The 17,816-nt window shown below is 46.6% G+C and overlaps 1 protein-coding gene across 2 annotated transcripts in view; it reads right to left on the reverse strand.

Annotated features, from left to right (window-relative positions):
* The window catches only part of LOC144768705 (microfibril-associated glycoprotein 4-like), a 676,294-nt gene that overhangs the window by 131,480 nt on the left and 526,998 nt on the right, over nucleotides 1-17,816 (reverse strand). For both annotated transcript variants that reach the window (XM_078652571.1, XM_078652572.1), the window contains exon 2: nucleotides 9,014-9,101. In XM_078652571.1, coding sequence (XP_078508697.1) covers nucleotides 9,014-9,101 — 88 coding nt within the window. The remainder of the gene's footprint in view (nucleotides 1-9,013; nucleotides 9,102-17,816) is intronic.

The following is a 17,816-nucleotide window of genomic DNA, read 5'->3' on the forward strand; positions in this document are numbered from 1 at the left end:
TCCCCAGGGAGGGTTGAATCCAGTGGTGGCAGCTATTTAAGTGTTAGTGTAGACAGTCCCACTCCCAGTTTCCCGAGTGTGGTGCCTGTTTCCCCAGAGGAGGAGAACAGGTTGAAATTCAGGAACCTTAGTAAACTGTCTCACCAGTCTTGGGAAGAGTTTGTGGATGAATGTCAAGATGCACTGTCTGATTGGCTGGAGGTTCACATGGGAACTGAGTTTACCAAGCTATTTGATCTGGTTCTAAGAGAGCAGGTGCTCAATAGTTGTTTGCCAGGGTTGCGCCAACACCTGTTGGAATATGGGTTGACTGATCCAGACACCCTCGCAGAGGAAGCAGAGCGCTGGGACAGTGCGAGAGGTTCTGTCGAGTCACTAGTGAGTGATTCCAACAATAGTGGGTCAGGTGTCCTCCAGCCCAGCGTGGTGGAGGAGGGTGAGAGTAGCTCAGCTAGGTCCCAGGTTAGTGAGGAGGGTGTAGGGGCTGACTGCCTGTCTCAGTGGAGCAGGAGTGAGTGTGTGATCGAGAGTCCCCAGACGCCCGAAGCCCTGTCACAGAGCCTGGATGGTTTCTTTAGGGAACACCAGGATGGGAACCTAGGCTTGCCTGTTAGTTCACTTGAGGGATATCTCCTAGTGGGTAGAGAACCTGGAGCATCTGTAAGCGGAGCTTCTATGGTTCTAGAGTCTGGCAGTACCGCTCCAGTAGGGAGGGTACAGGAGTCCAGCCAAAGGAGTGATTTGGGGATAGTATGTGAGTCCCCAGAAGTCCTGGAGTGCCAGGCATTGGTTCCACCAAAGGTTCTAGACCAGAGGTTGGAAGGCCAGGTTCAGGATCCGCCTGACCTGAAGGGTGGGACTACTGTAATCAGTGTCCTGACCAGTTCTTTTTCCAGAGGTACCGCCCCGGTTGGGAGGGAGCAGGACTCTGGAAGGGGGTGCAGAGGGTGGGAGAGCCCACCTCTGACCCCGGTGCAACCTGTGGGGTTAAACCCTAGGTTGGGAGAATGGTGTTTAGAGGGTACCCCTCGCAGGAGGAGGAGGAACCCTAGAAGAAGAGGTAGGGGGAGGAGAGCCTTCCCTGAGACTCCTGGTCCGCCTGAGGTTGTAGACCCTAGGTTGGAGAACCAGTGGCAGTCTAGCCCTGTCTTGCAGACAGGAAGGGTGGAGAATGGCTATTATGTGCCAGGGGTTACTACCCCCCACTTTGTGAGTAGGCAGGATCCAGTGGTACCTGGGGGGCCTAGGGCCTGGTCCTGGCCGAGGGCAGCTGGAGAGTACCAGTGGGGTACCCCAGTTAGTCCCTACAGTAGTTTTAGAAGGAACCCTAGGGGTTCACCGTGGCGTAAAACAGGAGGGTGTCCCTGCAGTTGCGGGCCCGCGTCCGTGTTTTATCGCCCCAAGCAGGGAAGTCCATCACGGTGGTGATTGGTCTGCCCTGTGTTTTGGCTGGAAGGGGGTCGTGTTGGACTTGGGCCTTAGGGCAGGTTCATCCCTAATCTTTTTGCTTTTATTTGTGACCCAGTGTTAGTGATTTTTGGGTCTTGGCGCACTTTTTCCCTGTGTCCCAGAGTAAAGTGCGCGCGTGTAGTATGGCTGGCCTGCCCTCCCATAGGAATGCATGGGGAATGTGTGTGTCCCTGGTAGTTCCTGATGTGTGGGGAGTGCAGGCTCGAGTTTGGTATGTATGAACTCGTGAGAATGAATGCTGCGCAATGGTATGTGCGGCTTGTATGTGTCAGGAAGGGAAGTGCTACTTCTGGACATTGATGTATGTGTGCAGTGAGGGTGCTGGAGTGTGATTGGCTGGAGCTGGCTGGCATGCCAGGCTCCAGGAAGTCTGGATGGGTCTGCCCGGTGATGAGTGTGAGATCAGCATGAGTGATATGTGGGAGGGGTGCACCTGGGTCCTGGGTGTTGTTGCTGGGGTGCGTGCGCAAATACTTAACTTACATCGCCTCCAAGTTTAGCCTTGCTGCTCACGCCACGTTACCTAGAGGGTGAGTAGGGGTTATCTTGGCGTGTAACTCCCTTGCCCTGACTTGGGAGTGGTGGTCTCTGACTGACTTTGGCGAAAGCCCTGGCCAGCCGGGGATCCCATTTCCAACAATGGGACTATCTAATGGGAGATGCGTTTCTTGCAAGATAGCAATGTCTACTCTATGTCTGACTAAATATTGTAGGACTTTGCGCAATTTACGGTGATCGTTCAGTCCTCGTACATTCCAGGTCAGGAATCGTAATGTGTCAGGAGATTCATCCCCTACTGTCTTGTCCTCTGTCATGATGTGCGTGAAGGGGTCATCCCTACCATGTCGAGTGCAAATGCAAGGAGTATTGTAGACACATTTCTGCCTATTTGTACATCTCGCTTGTTTGCCGTAGCCAATTTAACCAATACAAAACATTGCATGAGAACAATTCCCACCGATCCCCCTTCCCAGCCCCCCGCCCACGCCTGCCCAACCCCAACTAGGCCGCATACAGTCTTCCGTCCCGCCAAACATTCCCCAACTCCCCTATCATACCCCAACATCAAAACACTCACAGTCGCACATCCCAGCACATTCAAACCTCTCCACCCACCCCCCTGAATATACATTTGAGTTCAGTGGTAATCACACGGGGGCAGATGTAGTCGACAAAAACAGAGCAGAAATCACTCAAAACAGAACCAAGTACACTGCCTCCCTTCGCCCCTCCAACCCAGGAAACAAGAAAATAGAAGGGTGTCAATACCACCCCGTATTAAGTTGCCAAAAGTCTCAATCTACAAATGCAGAATCGTAAACTGCAAAAACACACGGAATCAGAGGGCTGCCAAGACATTGAACAGTGTTGCAGAGTTCGGACGAGTACTCACAAACAGAGTGCGGCTTAAAGGATCAGGGAGCAAACCCTATAGGGCCCGGGAACATAATATCATCTTACATTGTCTGAGGCCGAAAAATAATTAGGCCGTGAGAGTGTAATAAAGAGTACCTGTAGGATAGGCGTCGTTCCCTCCAGCAAATGTCACTAGATCAAAGACTGGGCCCCCAAGCAATAAACATACCTGCAAAAAAATAAGAAGGACCATGCACCCCAGCCACCCCCCCGTACACCAAACTTGCCACGTAGTGAAGCATCAGAGCGTCCGAAAAGACACGTAAGGTTGCATTCAGTCTTGCTCCTCCAAAGACTCCCTGTCCACAGCGTCGTCCTCCCTCCTCGGCGAGCGTTTCTCCTTCTGCGAGTCTTTCAGAGCCTTTTGTAGCGCCTTAGGGTCTGTGAAAATCATAGATCTCCCCTGTCTGTTGATGCGCAGTTTTGCTGGATATAGCATCGCATAATCGGCGCCCAGTTCACGTAACTGGCGCTTCATAGGCGCAAACTGTTTCCTGGCCTCCTGCACCCTGGCCGTAAAGTCAGGGTATATGGACAGCACTGAGCACTCGTATTGTAGCGGCTGTTTCTCTCTGGCCAGTTTCAGAGCTACGTCTCGGTCCCGATAGTTCAACAGTTTGGCAATGATGGGCCGGGGGGGAGACCCCGGTTTAGGTCGTGGACCCAAGGAGCGATGCGCCCTTTCCACAATAAACATTGATGAGAGCCATATCACCAAGTAGTTTCTTCAGGAGAACTTGCATGAAGAGCTCCATGTTGCCTGTCTGAGTGTTTTCCGGAAGGCCCGTGACGCGCAGGTTACATCGGCGTGAGCGGGATTCCAAATCCTCCGTTTTCTCCAGGAGGGACTGCATGGCTCTGCCAATTTGTTTGTTCTCCGAGTCAAGAGTGGACTGGGCCTCCTCCACCTCAGTGAGCCGACGCTCTGACATATCTATCCGCTCCGCTTGTTCGTCAAGCCGCTCGGCCATGCGATCCATGCGGTAGGTAAGAGCGTCTATTTTCGTGCCCAGGTTCGTCATACCCCCTTGCAGGTTATTTTCCATGGCAAGTAGGATCCCACGTAAGTCCTGCTGATGTTCCTCGTCTGTCTCAGACCTATCCGCCGCTCCACCTCCGCCCGCGTCCTCCATCGCCTTAGCGCCCTTGGGGCCAAAGGAAAGCTTGGACTGCGTCCTGTCGGAGCGACCCATATCAGTCGGGAATGCGCCCCCCTCTCCGCAGGTGCGAGGCCGCAGTCGGGAGTCCCCCCAAGGTGGGTCACAGTTTATGGGTCCCACTCCAAACACACTCTCAGCAGGATACAACTCTAGGGACAACGTCGGTGTCTGAGGAGGGTGATAGCATCAGTGAGGGGAGAAAGAGTGAAGGAGGTCACACCGCAGAGATATGACCGGGGGGAGCAGGTGGGTGCGTAACTGTGAGGCGGTCGGTACGGGCCCGGGGATATGGTAGGGCGTGTGTTGATACGATATGGGTAATAACCAGGACAAAGGCGTTCAGTAGCAGGCAGTCAACGGGTAGAATCAATCGTCCCTAGATCAGTTCCAATACTTGTGGCACAAGCCCAAACATCAGTGCGGAAGCCGCTGTGCACCGGGGCAGGAGTTATCAGCACGTGCGTGGACAGGCAACCTCAGCGAGGTCAGTCAGCGCCCACTCTTCGCCAAGGCGCTGCAATCGCTCCAACTTGCGACGGTGTTGGGGGGGAACAGTGGCGAACGCCGTACCCCACTCAGCAGGAGTCCACAGCCCAGGCAGTCAGGGGTGAGAGCAGCCCCGGGTCAACTTGGACTATCATCCGGGCTTGCCACAGCAAGTAGCGCTCTCACGTTGGCTACTGGAGGCCAGAGAGGGCCCGCAGCCAGAGTAGCGTGTCCTCCAACGTGAAAGGCCCCTTCGTGTTAATCTCAGCAGCAGCGCAGTGGGCTTCTCATCGGCAGTCCGATCTACAAAGCGGGGGGGGAAGGGGGGGGGGGGGGGGGGGAGAGACCCGGTGTTCGGGGTCCTCGCTATGGCCGCCAGAGCCCCCCCTGAAGCCCGCGCACCCCCACTCACCGCCGTGCCAGAGGTTCGCCGCTTCAAACCGCAGCGCGGTGTCTCTAGGGGCCTCGATGGGAGAGGCCTCGATCTCCGCCGCAGGAAGCGTGAAACTCGAGACCGCGGCTCAGCAGGCCCGCCGCGCGTCTCAGTGCAGATCACCCGATCTTGGAGCTGCGGGGACCAAACTCGAGCGGAGACACAGGATTCAGGCTCACGTCGTGAGCACACACTCCGGAGCTGCAGTTTGGCAAAAGAAAGTGAGGCTACTAGTCAGAATAAATGCAGGATCGTTCGTCTGGGCGGAGGAGCTCCGGACTCAGGCAGCCATCTTGGACGCAGGCTAGCTCCGCCCCCCGCTTTTCAAGTTCTTTCGGAGTCGATAGCAAAGCACAAGTAATCGGATGCTTAAAGATTTTCTTTCGGGAGGCAAAAGGAGGTAAGTCTTCCCGCTTGGGAGGTTGCTGCCCCAGTCGGAAAGGTTATTGTAGATGTAGGACACTTTGGCAAGGCTTGGCACTAAGGGAGGGTAGATGGCAGCTCACCTTTCGCAACGCTTGGGACTTGAGCAGGCAGGGCACTTTGCAAGGGCAGATGGGAGGGCACTATTAAGTTCACAGTAGAGCTCTTTGGAAGAGATGAAAAGTTGTCTTAATTCAACGGAAGGGGGTTTACTTTGGGAGTGCTTTTTGGGCGGGAAGATGGAAGGGAACTTTAGAAGTGAGGTGAGGTAAGGAGGGGGAGGGGTGCGTGTGCATGCGTGAGTGTGGCTGTGTGTGTGCGCGCGTGATTGAGAGAGGAGAGAGGCTGACTTGCTGTGAATGTGGGACAGGAGATGTGCACGGCGCCGGGCTGGACGTGTGCGCCCATGAGGTGAAATCGCCGAGGGCTTGCGCGTACCCTTCCCCTGTCCAACATTCCCTACAAGTGAACAACATAAGGTCTTTTCGCTGGAAGCAGAGCTTCGCGCTGCTAACACCAGCGAGACCTAAAAATGTCAGGAAGGCAAATGGGTGGCAAAACAACAGAAATCAAGTCTGGGGAAACAAAGGGAACACAAAACTAAACAGGTTGAACAAAATAAACAAAGATGAGCACAGGCAAACAACTCAGCAACCAGACAAAAAGTGGGGAAAACCGCGGGAAGGTGAGTGGGCAGAAAAACAACAGAAAATACAATGGGAGAAACAAAGGCACCCAAAACCAAACAAGATGGACAAAATAAACAACATATGAGTCAAACAAGGAGGCGCTCAGGCAAACAACTAAGCAACCAGAAAGGCAGGTATGCGGCAATAGGGGCGCTATCTTGAAAGATTTGCTCATAGAAGTTATAAATCTTCCTTTTTGACTAATTTCAGACTGAGTTCTTCTCTTGGTGCCTTCTCCGTGTTGCTAATTCCACTTAGCGCCGAGACACCTCTTAGGAGGCAGATGCACACTATATAAATGGCTTGTTATAATTATTTTTATTACTATTATTATTATTGTTATCCTTCCAACATTCTAACATTCGTTTGACTATGCATAAAAGCGAAGAAAGACTAGTATGTCCGGATACAACAGTTGAAATAATAAGTGGCCAAATTGAACTGTATACCCGAAGAGAACACGCTGCCGAACATTTGAGTTGGTATGCAATTTCGTAAACACATGCTAACAGACCCGATTCAGGTGGGAGATTCATGATTTTTAAAGCCAGGCTTTAACTTTGCTCTCCTGCCAGAAATCAGCCCCACTTCAATGCAAGTCAATGAGGAAAATACACTCGTCTGATATTTTGTTTTTAAATCTCACTCTTTTTGCGGTCTCAGTGCTGGTATGTATGCAACATGCTACACCAGATTATTTATTGATAGCAAATCCATTGGAGTTTTTAAGGTTGAAAACAGTAGAAATTTGAAATTTATGGAAGAACTCATAAAATGATGGAAACGTTTAAAAAATCTTGGCTGTAAACTCCAGAAACTAAAAGCTAGATTAAACAGAATCAACTCCTTACAAGGGGGGCATTTGTTACTTGGGCCCTACCTTGAATCTAAATATTTAGACTCAAACCACAAAATTCTAAAATATGATACAGATCACAGAGAAAGGAGTATAATTATTATAAAACATTGCCACTTATTATCGAAGTTAAAATAATGAGCTTCTCTGAATATCTCTCCATAACAAATGCAAAATTACTAAATTTTAAGGTTAAGCTCCCTTAACAGTTATATTGAAAAATCAGAACCGATTGGAAGAGCATGGCTGCCACCTTTACTTAAAGGGTTCTCCACAAATACAATTTGGTAAAAAATTTAAAAAACAATATATTAAATTGTTTATCGACTAAATTCATCTTTTCTTGTGTAAATTATTGAATAACCTACCAAAAAATAATATATTGGGAGCACGATTGGAAGCCTAACATTCCGAATTGCAGAACATGAAAGTGCTATAGAATATAAAGATTTTAGTTACGCTACAGGCAAACAATTTCTAGATATACATTATGGTAAAACTAGGAGATTAAACCAGTTTGGGTCTGATATGGCACCTCAGAATATTAGCAGAAGGAAACTAGTAACTGTCTTTACAACAATAGAGAGGGAGGGTGGATATTGTATTTCTGTAAGTAAATGAGCTTTAGCAATAATAACATTCAGAAATATTGCTGCAAGAATGAATTCTGATTCTTCAGAATATTTCTATCATAGATGGCAACAATTAGGTATTGTGACATCACAGATGCAATTACATTATTTTAACGAATCAGTCTTCATCCAGTAGATGGCAGTAGAGCCTTCTAAATTGTTTCTGTATTACTTTGGTTGGCATCCAGAGAATTCTAATATTACAGTTTCGTATTTGATTAGTTATGGTCTGGCTTGACAGCACAGCTGTTGCCAGACAATTATGTGAACATCACTAGAGAGGGGTTTTGACTCCGCCCACATGTTGGGAGCAAGGAGTAAATGTTTTGATTGTGCAGAAATTGTGTGCTTCCTACACAGCTGTGAACATTTTGTGTATTTATCCAATTGCAGAAGCTTGAACTTTCTGGGGCACACACATGACACTGGAATGCTATGAAGGTGTCTTAGATTACTTGATAATTTACGTTGTTTTTCTCTGTCCAGCACAGATGGGAGGAGGGCAATCATTAACCTGCATGGAGTTTTAGGTCTGGATTTGCAGTGCTACTGTAACATGGCCTTTTAACCAATACCAATATAGTTCTATAGTTCTTTGCTACCACAGAAATACATATTCGTCCCTATGCTATTTACTTGTAATGCTTCATTTTACCATACAACACTATTTTCAAGCCAGACCTATTGGCATTGCCAATTCTTGTTTTAATTATGTGAGTGGTGTGTATATAATAGAAAGAAACAAGAGAGGCCTGAAGCAATTGCTTACTCAATTTGAAAATTAATTCTGAAACTAGATCCACAATTGAGTTTGATTAACTGAAACAATTAGAACATAATTGTTCCATAACGAATAAGGGCTATGGAGTGAAATTACATAAGATGGCCTCTAACGCTCCTTTTGACATTACCCTATGAAACCCTGAAGAGGGGCCGAAACACGTGCCAAAAGTGATTGAGCATTTGCTGCAAGGTTTTGTTTCTAGTGAGATATGAATTTGGAATAAAGAATTAATTTTTTGTTGAAACTTTTTGACCTATCGGGATCATTTGCAGTCACAACACCGTGCGTCTGAGATCATTTTTGCAGTTAAAAGACTTGTTGGACTGAAACTCTCTAAGTGGTTCCCACACCAGATGCACGACTGTAGCACCAAGGAATAAACAGTACCCTCCATGTTAAGAGAAAACTTTGGAGATACCAAGTGCAGATTTTTTGAAGGCGTTCTTGCAAAGGCAGGCTTGAATAAAATAAAAAAAAACTTGCTCTGCTCTTGCATTATAGCAGGGGTTATGAACTCCTTTGGAGAGGAACAAGTTAAATGCGAAACAAAAATATTCCCCTCCGAATCCCTTTCTCATAACACTATAAAATGAGAAAACACCGAGGTTAACATTAGACATTGTTACTTTACGAGTACAAAACAGGCTGTTATCATTGGCCATACCGTTCTGGGAAACGCTGGAGGATTGCTGGATGCTTGGGGAGCTACTCGCCAACAGGAGAAGTAGCTGGAAAAGCGATACACACAGGGACTGAAAGAGAAAACACAAACAGACTTGAATTGGAGAATTTTACACAGAGGTGATCCCCAGCTCATCCACATACATAGCTCCACAGTTAGTATAATTTAAAGAACACACAGGGCCCACCTTTCCCTTTTTTTGAGATAATATGGGCCGTTATCTAGTAGAAAGAAGACACAAAATATCATTTTGCAACCTTTGCCAACATTGTACATCATCATCTGGCAGGAACACACCTTTCTATTCTCAAAATAACATGTTCAGTGTAATCACTGGACACCAGCATTATAAAACTCAAATCAAAAAATGAAAATTTGTCAGAACTCCTTGGGCTTGAATTTAGGGGACATGGATGGGGCTTGTACATTCTAATTATTCAGGGATCCTATTGTGTTGATGTGCTGTTCAGGATATTTTTACATTCAATGAAGGTTCACTAGGTTTATTTGTTGTTCAGTTTATTTAGTGTGTGCTCCTTTTTCCTTTCATAAGGAAGGTGTGTGGTGTCCTGCTTCATTCACTCATGGGAACAGTCCAGCCCGAACTGCCAAGCCATGTCTTCCCTGGACCAGAAACAAGCTTCCGAAGAACGGTTTCTGGCATTACAGCCGTCTTCAGCCCAGCTTGCTTGAATCCAGTGGCAAAGTGAGCAAGGGACTCACGTCTGAGCATACCCTGCCACACTAATTTTGGCCGCCATAAGTGTGGCAGGGTATGCTCAGACGTGAGTCCCTTGCTCACTTTGCCACTGGATTCAAGCAAGCCGGGCTAAAGACAGCTGGAATGCCAGAAACCGGTCCTCGGAAGCTTGTTTCCGGTCCAGGGAAGACATGGCTTGGCAGTTCGGGCTGAACTGTTCCCATGAAGCACAGGGTCAGACTGATTTGCATATAGCCATGTCTGAACTGGGGTGGCAGAGTGGGCTAAAGAACGGTGATGGATTAAACCCAGATCTTTTGACTGGGTGTGAGTGTTTGATTGATTCAGATGCTCCGTCCATCACCACCCCCTTTTGTACCGCATATTCCAGGTTAGGCCCATGTAGCGAAGCGTATTATTTCTTACACTGTCCTATTTTTCAGCTTGAACTTATGCACATATTTGCAATTTCGGATTAGTTTCTCTGAGACTACTTTGTTTATACATTTAGCGTCGTACTACATTATCACGATGCCTCGAACATCATGTACTTAACCTCTTTATGCACTGGGTACAAATGTCATCATATCTTCATCCACGGGGTGACAGGGCTATGTACATATCCATAACATTGCTAATCTACACGTACATCGCAAGGTTGCTTTCAATTATAAATAATGAGCATCCCGATAGATTAGCAGAGGAGGCACTTCAGCTGACACCAGGGGTACCTGCATGCTGAGACTTCACATCGTAGCAGTCTGACATCCCTGCGAGGGGGTGTCCAATTTGTGACCAAGACGGGCTACTACATTCCCCCTCACCAGGTAATGTGATTGCCTCGTCCCTTGGGGGGGTTCTTGGCTTCTGACCTACACAGACTCTAGGTACATTCAGAGTAGGTTTTTGCATATTAGGAGTACGCCTGATTACTTCCTTCTCTGTATGCCTGCATCTGTACACTTTTTTAGCACCATGGTAGAACCGTATCTACTATTTACGCTCTTGTTGCTTCATCTGCTTCTGTCTACTGCTTATCCCAACACACTCAAATTACTTTCATATTTCACTATAGTAATACAATACATGTATTCTATACAAGAATAACATTGATTCGACAAATACATTAAAAACATCCCTGTGTGTATTGTATACTTCTCTGAGCACATGTAAGCACAAGTGGCTGTTTCCATGATCCCTGTGGGGTCAGGGTTGTCATGTTCAGTGGTTGCCAGAAACTATTCAATCCCTGGTAAGGTTAGAGGAGCTTACGGTAGCACTGTGAGCTAGCTGGTCTATAGGCCAACATATACTGTGGGGTGTCCAGAATCAGTCTAGGCATCAAGCCCCTAGTTTATGTTGTCCAAACAAACACGCAGATCCTACGGATTAGTAGGAACTACACAACATAGAGCCGCCAACGAATGTTGGCTTCTTATTTAACAGTCTATCTGAGTAGTTCAGTTGTGCTTTTCTCAGAGACCGCTATTCACCTCAAAACCAGAGACGTCCATGGTGGGAAGGGAAATGTGCCTCAGCTGAGTTGGTATACCCTATGTACTGGCTGTAGGCTATTCAGCTTGTAGGATAAAAATTCTACCACATTGTGCTAACTCTGTCTCCATAAATTCATTTAATGAAATACCGGTTTCTTTAACAGAGACCTAACAAGCTGAGGACATTGAAGAACAAGTAGTTAGACTAAATATTACAGAAAATTGCAGATATGCAGTTACTGTGAAATTATTACGTTACGCCCCCTGGCATCGTGTGGGGACGTTACCTTTGTGGTCAAGGCACACGAGGCATTCAGAACAGAGGTATTGTATTCTTGGGTCAAGTCCCCGGCTGCACATCCATGCACGCACACAATTGTTTCACACTTTCATTGAAGATGAAACACCAGAAGAATACTTTCCATACGTGGACATAGAGATTCCGTAAACTTGCCAAGAACATATAAATTGGTTTGATGGTGCCCTCCACCACACCATAGAAAATGTGAGACTCGATCCCTTCAGTAAAGAAGGAGTAACCTGGCAGTCTTAGCTGCTTATACACAGCATGCTAATCTTGCTAATTTAAATGCAGCAGAAATAAGAAAACTATACAAAGATCTTGTAAAAATGTACAGAAACATCACGTAATACATTATGCGAACACTTACAGTTAAACCTGTGTGGACAGCTCAGGCTGCACAACTACAATTCACTTCTATGGGTATCAGCCCTCAAACACTGAATACCGTTATGGAACAAGTTCCTACCAGTCAGGAGCAAATTCCGTTCTGGATAGCACAGAAAATTGGTAAGCTTGAAGCAGTTTTTCTCCATACGGGTCTGCAGGAAAATCACAGAATATTAACAGTCTGCTTGCCGATAGGGATGGCTCCAGTTGTGGAAGATTGTGCCACTTGGGGTACAGTCTTCGCTGCTGTTCATACCAGAACACATGGTACTCCTTCAATATAAGTTCTACCTGAAGTATTGAAACAAGTACAGAATGAGTACAGGGCAGCACCTGCCCTGGACTTAGGGATAAAACTGGTAGGGAACTTTGACACAGTATCCTCTATATTTGGAACTAACAAAACAGGGGAGGCAGCAGCGTTGGCTGTACGCCAATGCCTAAAGGAACTTCCTCCTGCATTGCAGGAGCAGGAATTAACTACAATTATTAAAGAAACCTATACTACACTGGGTTGAGATAACTTGGGGACCATACATGGGAAACCAAAGGTTAATGGTAATTCTGAAAAGGATAACTTCGAGCAAGCACCCGATTCTTCCAAGAAGTAGTGGGATAAATAAAAGAATAGACAAAATAAAACATGATCAAGGGCTGGGCTTCCTCAACAGGAACCCACTGAGAAAAAATACAATTTAGGACACCATGATAATATTAGAAAGCCTGACAGGTATCAGGATACTGAGACATGTTCCTCTCGTTCCTTTCAGGATTTATATGATACACATTCAGAGAGAGGTGGACAGACAGAGCACAGATCTGAAGAGCATGTGAAGTTGAAAACGGAGACACATCGCACTTTGAACTACATCATCAAAAAGGAAGACAAAGAAAAGAATCCTAAACCTTGATTCAAAAAGAAGAAGGTAGCAGGGATCAAAATAAGACATTCCCTGGCTACTGAGGACTCTGCCTCTGCACAGGGAATGGACACTGCATGATGCTGAACAACGTGGCTGAGGTCACAATAGCTCACTGGAACCTGATGGATTATCTGGGGGTGGTAGCGCTGGGTGAGCATAACACAGGAAAACAAGGGTAAGTGTCCCCCATTCTTTATACAAAATTACACTCCAATTGGAGGGGGACGTACCCAGGACAGTTAAAGGTCTCTTTTGGGAGAACCTGACTTATGAGTACGATATTCCTTTGGCTGAAAAGGATTGGCCACCTGAGTTCGTAATAAATTGTCTAACGGGAGAAACTGTAATTTTACCTGCATTTTCCAAACTCGTTCCGGAATCAGTTAAACATTCAAACACGCAGGATTGGGCATTAGCGATAGCCCCTACACTATACCGAAATCCTGTTGGGTGGGATGCTGAGTCTCCATGTTTTGAAATCCTATTAAAATCAGCCCCTCAACCCCAGAGATAATACCCAATTAAACATGAAGCTAAAAAACTATTTAGAGAAACACTGGATCAACTTGAAGATCAAGGTGTAATAGAAAACTGCACCTCACCCATGGATAATCCCTTGCTTTCCGTAATGAAAGCGGACATTTCATACAGTCTGGTCCTAGACTGTAGACATTTTGAACACTTCCACATGCACATTTGCAGTACAAAATATAGTGCCACACTAATGAATAGCATTGTATGGAAAAAATACAAAACAACAATAGATAACCGCTCGGTGGATGTTGCGCTCTATAAATGTTTTAAATTAGAAATTAGAAATTAGATATCTCAGATGGAATGTTTGCCAAAATATAGCGCCTGGAAGCAGATACTTGACAGCATTCTCAACGCTAGGGTCTCAGCTGCAATTTTTCATTTACCACAGGGGCATAAGAACAGCCCGGGCTGTTTTCAGCAAGAGTGACAGAGTTCCTTCAAAATTTTGATGAGGAGCCATTGTCCTATCCAGATGATATTTATTTGACAGACAATAAGTTAACGGAACACTTGACTAGAGTGAACCACATAATTCTCAGGTTTACTGACTTCTGTTACAAATGTGATTTAAAAAAAATCAGAATTTACCCACCTCGATGTCCTGTTTCTGGGATACGAGTTGTCAAGTGAAGGCATAAGCCTGGAAGCACATTTTTTTGTAAAAAGTGCACTGCTCCAACCTTCAACAACTCTGAAAAGATTACAATCCATTTTAGGATTCCTAAATGTTGGCAGAACATACATTTTGGATTATGCAGAACAAGTAACGCAGTTCTATGATTTTTTCAGACCTGATTTTTCAATCAATCATAGGACACAGGAACATACAAACATTTTGCATTCCATAGAAGCTGACATAATAGCTTCTAAACATTTGCACACATGTGTAAACTCGAACCTGGTGGTCCAAACAGTCGCTGCACCAACCAGATATACCTATATCACTTTCAATGAGGGTGATACGGTACCAATTGCATACAAATCAGATTTGTACACAAATGCTGAAATGCCTTTTGCACCGGCTGAGAACATTCTCACAGTGGCACAGACTGCTGTAGAGAGAGAGAGAGAGAGAAAGAGAGAGAGAGAGAGAGAGGGAGCACTGGCTCAGGGTAAGCGAATATTTTTTGTTAACCCTGTATCAACCTTAGAGGCCTTTACCAAAGCAAGCGTTCCAAACGCTAACGCCTTGCATCCGAGATGGATCTAATGGGCTAACTTTTTCACTGCAACAGATGTAGACTATAGATTTGATCGATTCTACACTACAAACAAAAGCATTCCTGCAGTACGAACAAGAATATCCTCTGCCAAATGAAATAATGCCTCTAGATTGATATCAATACATCATTTATACCGATGGATCTGCTCAGCCTGCCATAGGTTATTTACAACAAGGGGTGGTGATGGACAGAGTCTCTGAATTAAGCAGAGTACTCTCACCCAGTCAAGAGATCAGGGCTAGATCCAACACCGTTTTTTAGCTCATTGCACCATCCCAGTTTCAGAACCTGGCTGTATGCAAATTAGTCTGTCCCTGGCCCAGTGCATCATGGGAACAGGGCAGACCAGACTACAAAAGCCAATTCTTACACTGGGAAGGAAACAAGCTTCCGGGGACCGGTTTCTGGCATTTCAGCCGTCTTCGGCCCGGCTTGCTTGAATCCTGATGGTGCAATGAGCAAGGGACTCACATCTGAGCATACCCTTCCACGCTTAGGGTGGACAAAATTATTTACAACAAGGGGTGGTGATGGACAGAGTCTCTGAATTAAGCAGAGTACTCTCACCCAGTCAAGAGATCAGGGCTAGATCCAACACCGTTTTTTAGCTCATTGCACCATCCCAGTTTCAGAACCTGGCTGTATGCAAATTAGTCTGTCCCTGGCCCAGTGCATCATGGGAACAGGGCAGACCAGACTACAAAAGCCAATTCTTACACTGGGAAGGAAACAAGCTTCCGGGGACCGGTTTCTGGCATTTCAGCCGTCTTCGGCCCGGCTTGCTTGAATCCTGATGGTGCAATGAGCAAGGGACTCACATCTGAGCATACCCTTCCACGCTTAGGGTGGACAAAATTATTTACAACAAGGGGTGGTGATGGACAGAGTCTCTGAATTAAGCAGAGTACTCTCACCCAGTCAAGAGATCAGGGCTAGATCCAACACCGTTTTTTAGCTCATTGCACCATCCCAGTTTCAGAACCTGGCTGTATGCAAATTAGTCTGTCCCTGGCCCAGTGCATCATGGGAACAGGGCAGACCAGACTACAAAAGCCAATTCTTACACTGGGAAGGAAACAAGCTTCCGGGGACCGGTTTCTGGCATTTCAGCCGTCTTCGGCCCGGCTTGCTTGAATCCTGATGGTGCAATGAGCAAGGGACTCACATCTGAGCATACCCTTCCACGCTTAGGGTGGACAAAATTATTTACAACAAGGGGTGGTGATGGACAGAGTCTCTGAATTAAGCAGAGTACTCTCACCCAGTCAAGAGATCAGGGCTAGATCCAACACCGTTTTTTAGCTCATTGCACCATCCCAGTTTCAGAACCTGGCTGTATGCAAATTAGTCTGTCCCTGGCCCAGTGCATCATGGGAACAGGGCAGACCAGACTACAAAAGCCAATTCTTACACTGGGAAGGAAACAAGCTTCCGGGGACCGGTTTCTGGCATTTCAGCCGTCTTCGGCCCGGCTTGCTTGAATCCTGATGGTGCAATGAGCAAGGGACTCACATCTGAGCATACCCTTCCACGCTTAGGGTGGACAAAATTATTTACAACAAGGGGTGGTGATGGACAGAGTCTCTGAATTAAGCAGAGTACTCTCACCCAGTCAAGAGATCAGGGCTAGATCCAACACCGTTTTTCTTTGGCTGAAAAGGATTGGCCACCTGAGTTCGTAATAAATTGTCTAACGGGAGAAACTGTAATTTTACCTGCATTTTACAAACTCGTTCCGGAATCAGTTAAACATTCAAACACGCAGGATTGGGCATTAGCGATAGCCCTTACACTATACCGAAATCCTGTTGGGTGGGATGCTGAGTCTCCATGTTTTGAAATCCTATTAAAATCAGCCCCTCAACCATCAGGATTCAAGCAAGCCGGGCCGAAGAGGCTGAAATGCCAGAAACCGGTCCCCGGTAGCTTGTTTCCTTTCCAGTGTAAGAATTGGCTTTGTAGTTTGGTTTGCCCTGTTCCCATCATGCACTGGGACAGGAACAGACTAATTTGCATACAGCCAGGTTCTGAAACTGGGATGATGCAGTGAGCTAAAAAACGGTGTTGGATCTAGCCCTGATCTCTTGACTGGGTGAGAGTTTTCTGCTTAATTCAGAGACTCTGTCCATCACCACCCCTTGTTGTTAATTATTTTGTCCACCCTAAGCGTGGAAGGGTATGCTCAGACATGAGTCCCTTGCTCACTGCACCATCAGGATTCAAGCAAGCCGGGCCGAAGAGGCTGAAATGCCAGAAACCGGTCCCCGGTAGCTTGTTTCCTTTCCAGTGTAAGAATTGGCTTTGTAGTTTGGTTTGCCCTGTTCCCATCATGCACTGGGACAGGAACAGACTAATTTGCATACAGCCAGGTTCTGAAACTGGGATGATGCAGTGAGCTAAAAAACGGTGTTGGATCTAGCCCTGATCTCTTGACTGGGTGAGAGTTTTCTGCTTAATTCAGAGACTCTGTCCATCACCACCCCTTGTTGTTAATTATTTTGTCCACCCTAAGCGTGGAAGGGTATGCTCAGACATGAGTCCCTTGCTCACTGCACCATCAGGATTCAAGCAAGCCGGGCCGAAGAGGCTGAAATGCCAGAAACCGGTCCCCGGTAGCTTGTTTCCTTTCCAGTGTAAGAATTGGCTTTGTAGTTTGGTTTGCCCTGTTCCCATCATGCACTGGGACAGGAACAGACTAATTTGCATACAGCCAGGTTCTGAAACTGGGATGATGCAGTGAGCTAAAAAACGGTGTTGGATCTAGCCCTGATCTCTTGACTGGGTGAGAGTTTTCTGCTTAATTCAGAGACTCTGTCCATCACCACCCCTTGTTGTTAATTATTTTGTCCACCCTAAGCGTGGAAGGGTATGCTCAGACATGAGTCCCTTGCTCACTGCACCATCAGGATTCAAGCAAGCCGGGCCGAAGAGGCTGAAATGCCAGAAACCGGTCCCCGGTAGCTTGTTTCCTTTCCAGTGTAAGAATTGGCTTTGTAGTTTGGTTTGCCCTGTTCCCATCATGCACTGGGACAGGAACAGACTAATTTGCATACAGCCAGGTTCTGAAACTGGGATGATGCAGTGAGCTAAAAAACGGTGTTGGATCTAGCCCTGATCTCTTGACTGGGTGAGAGTTTTCTGCTTAATTCAGAGACTCTGTCCATCACCACCCCTTGTTGTTAATTATTTTGTCCACCCTAAGCGTGGAAGGGTAT

The sequence above is a fragment of the Lissotriton helveticus genome, chromosome 7 (assembly GCF_964261635.1).
Source record: "Lissotriton helveticus chromosome 7, aLisHel1.1, whole genome shotgun sequence".
NCBI classification, from domain to species: Eukaryota; Metazoa; Chordata; class Amphibia; order Caudata; family Salamandridae; genus Lissotriton; species Lissotriton helveticus.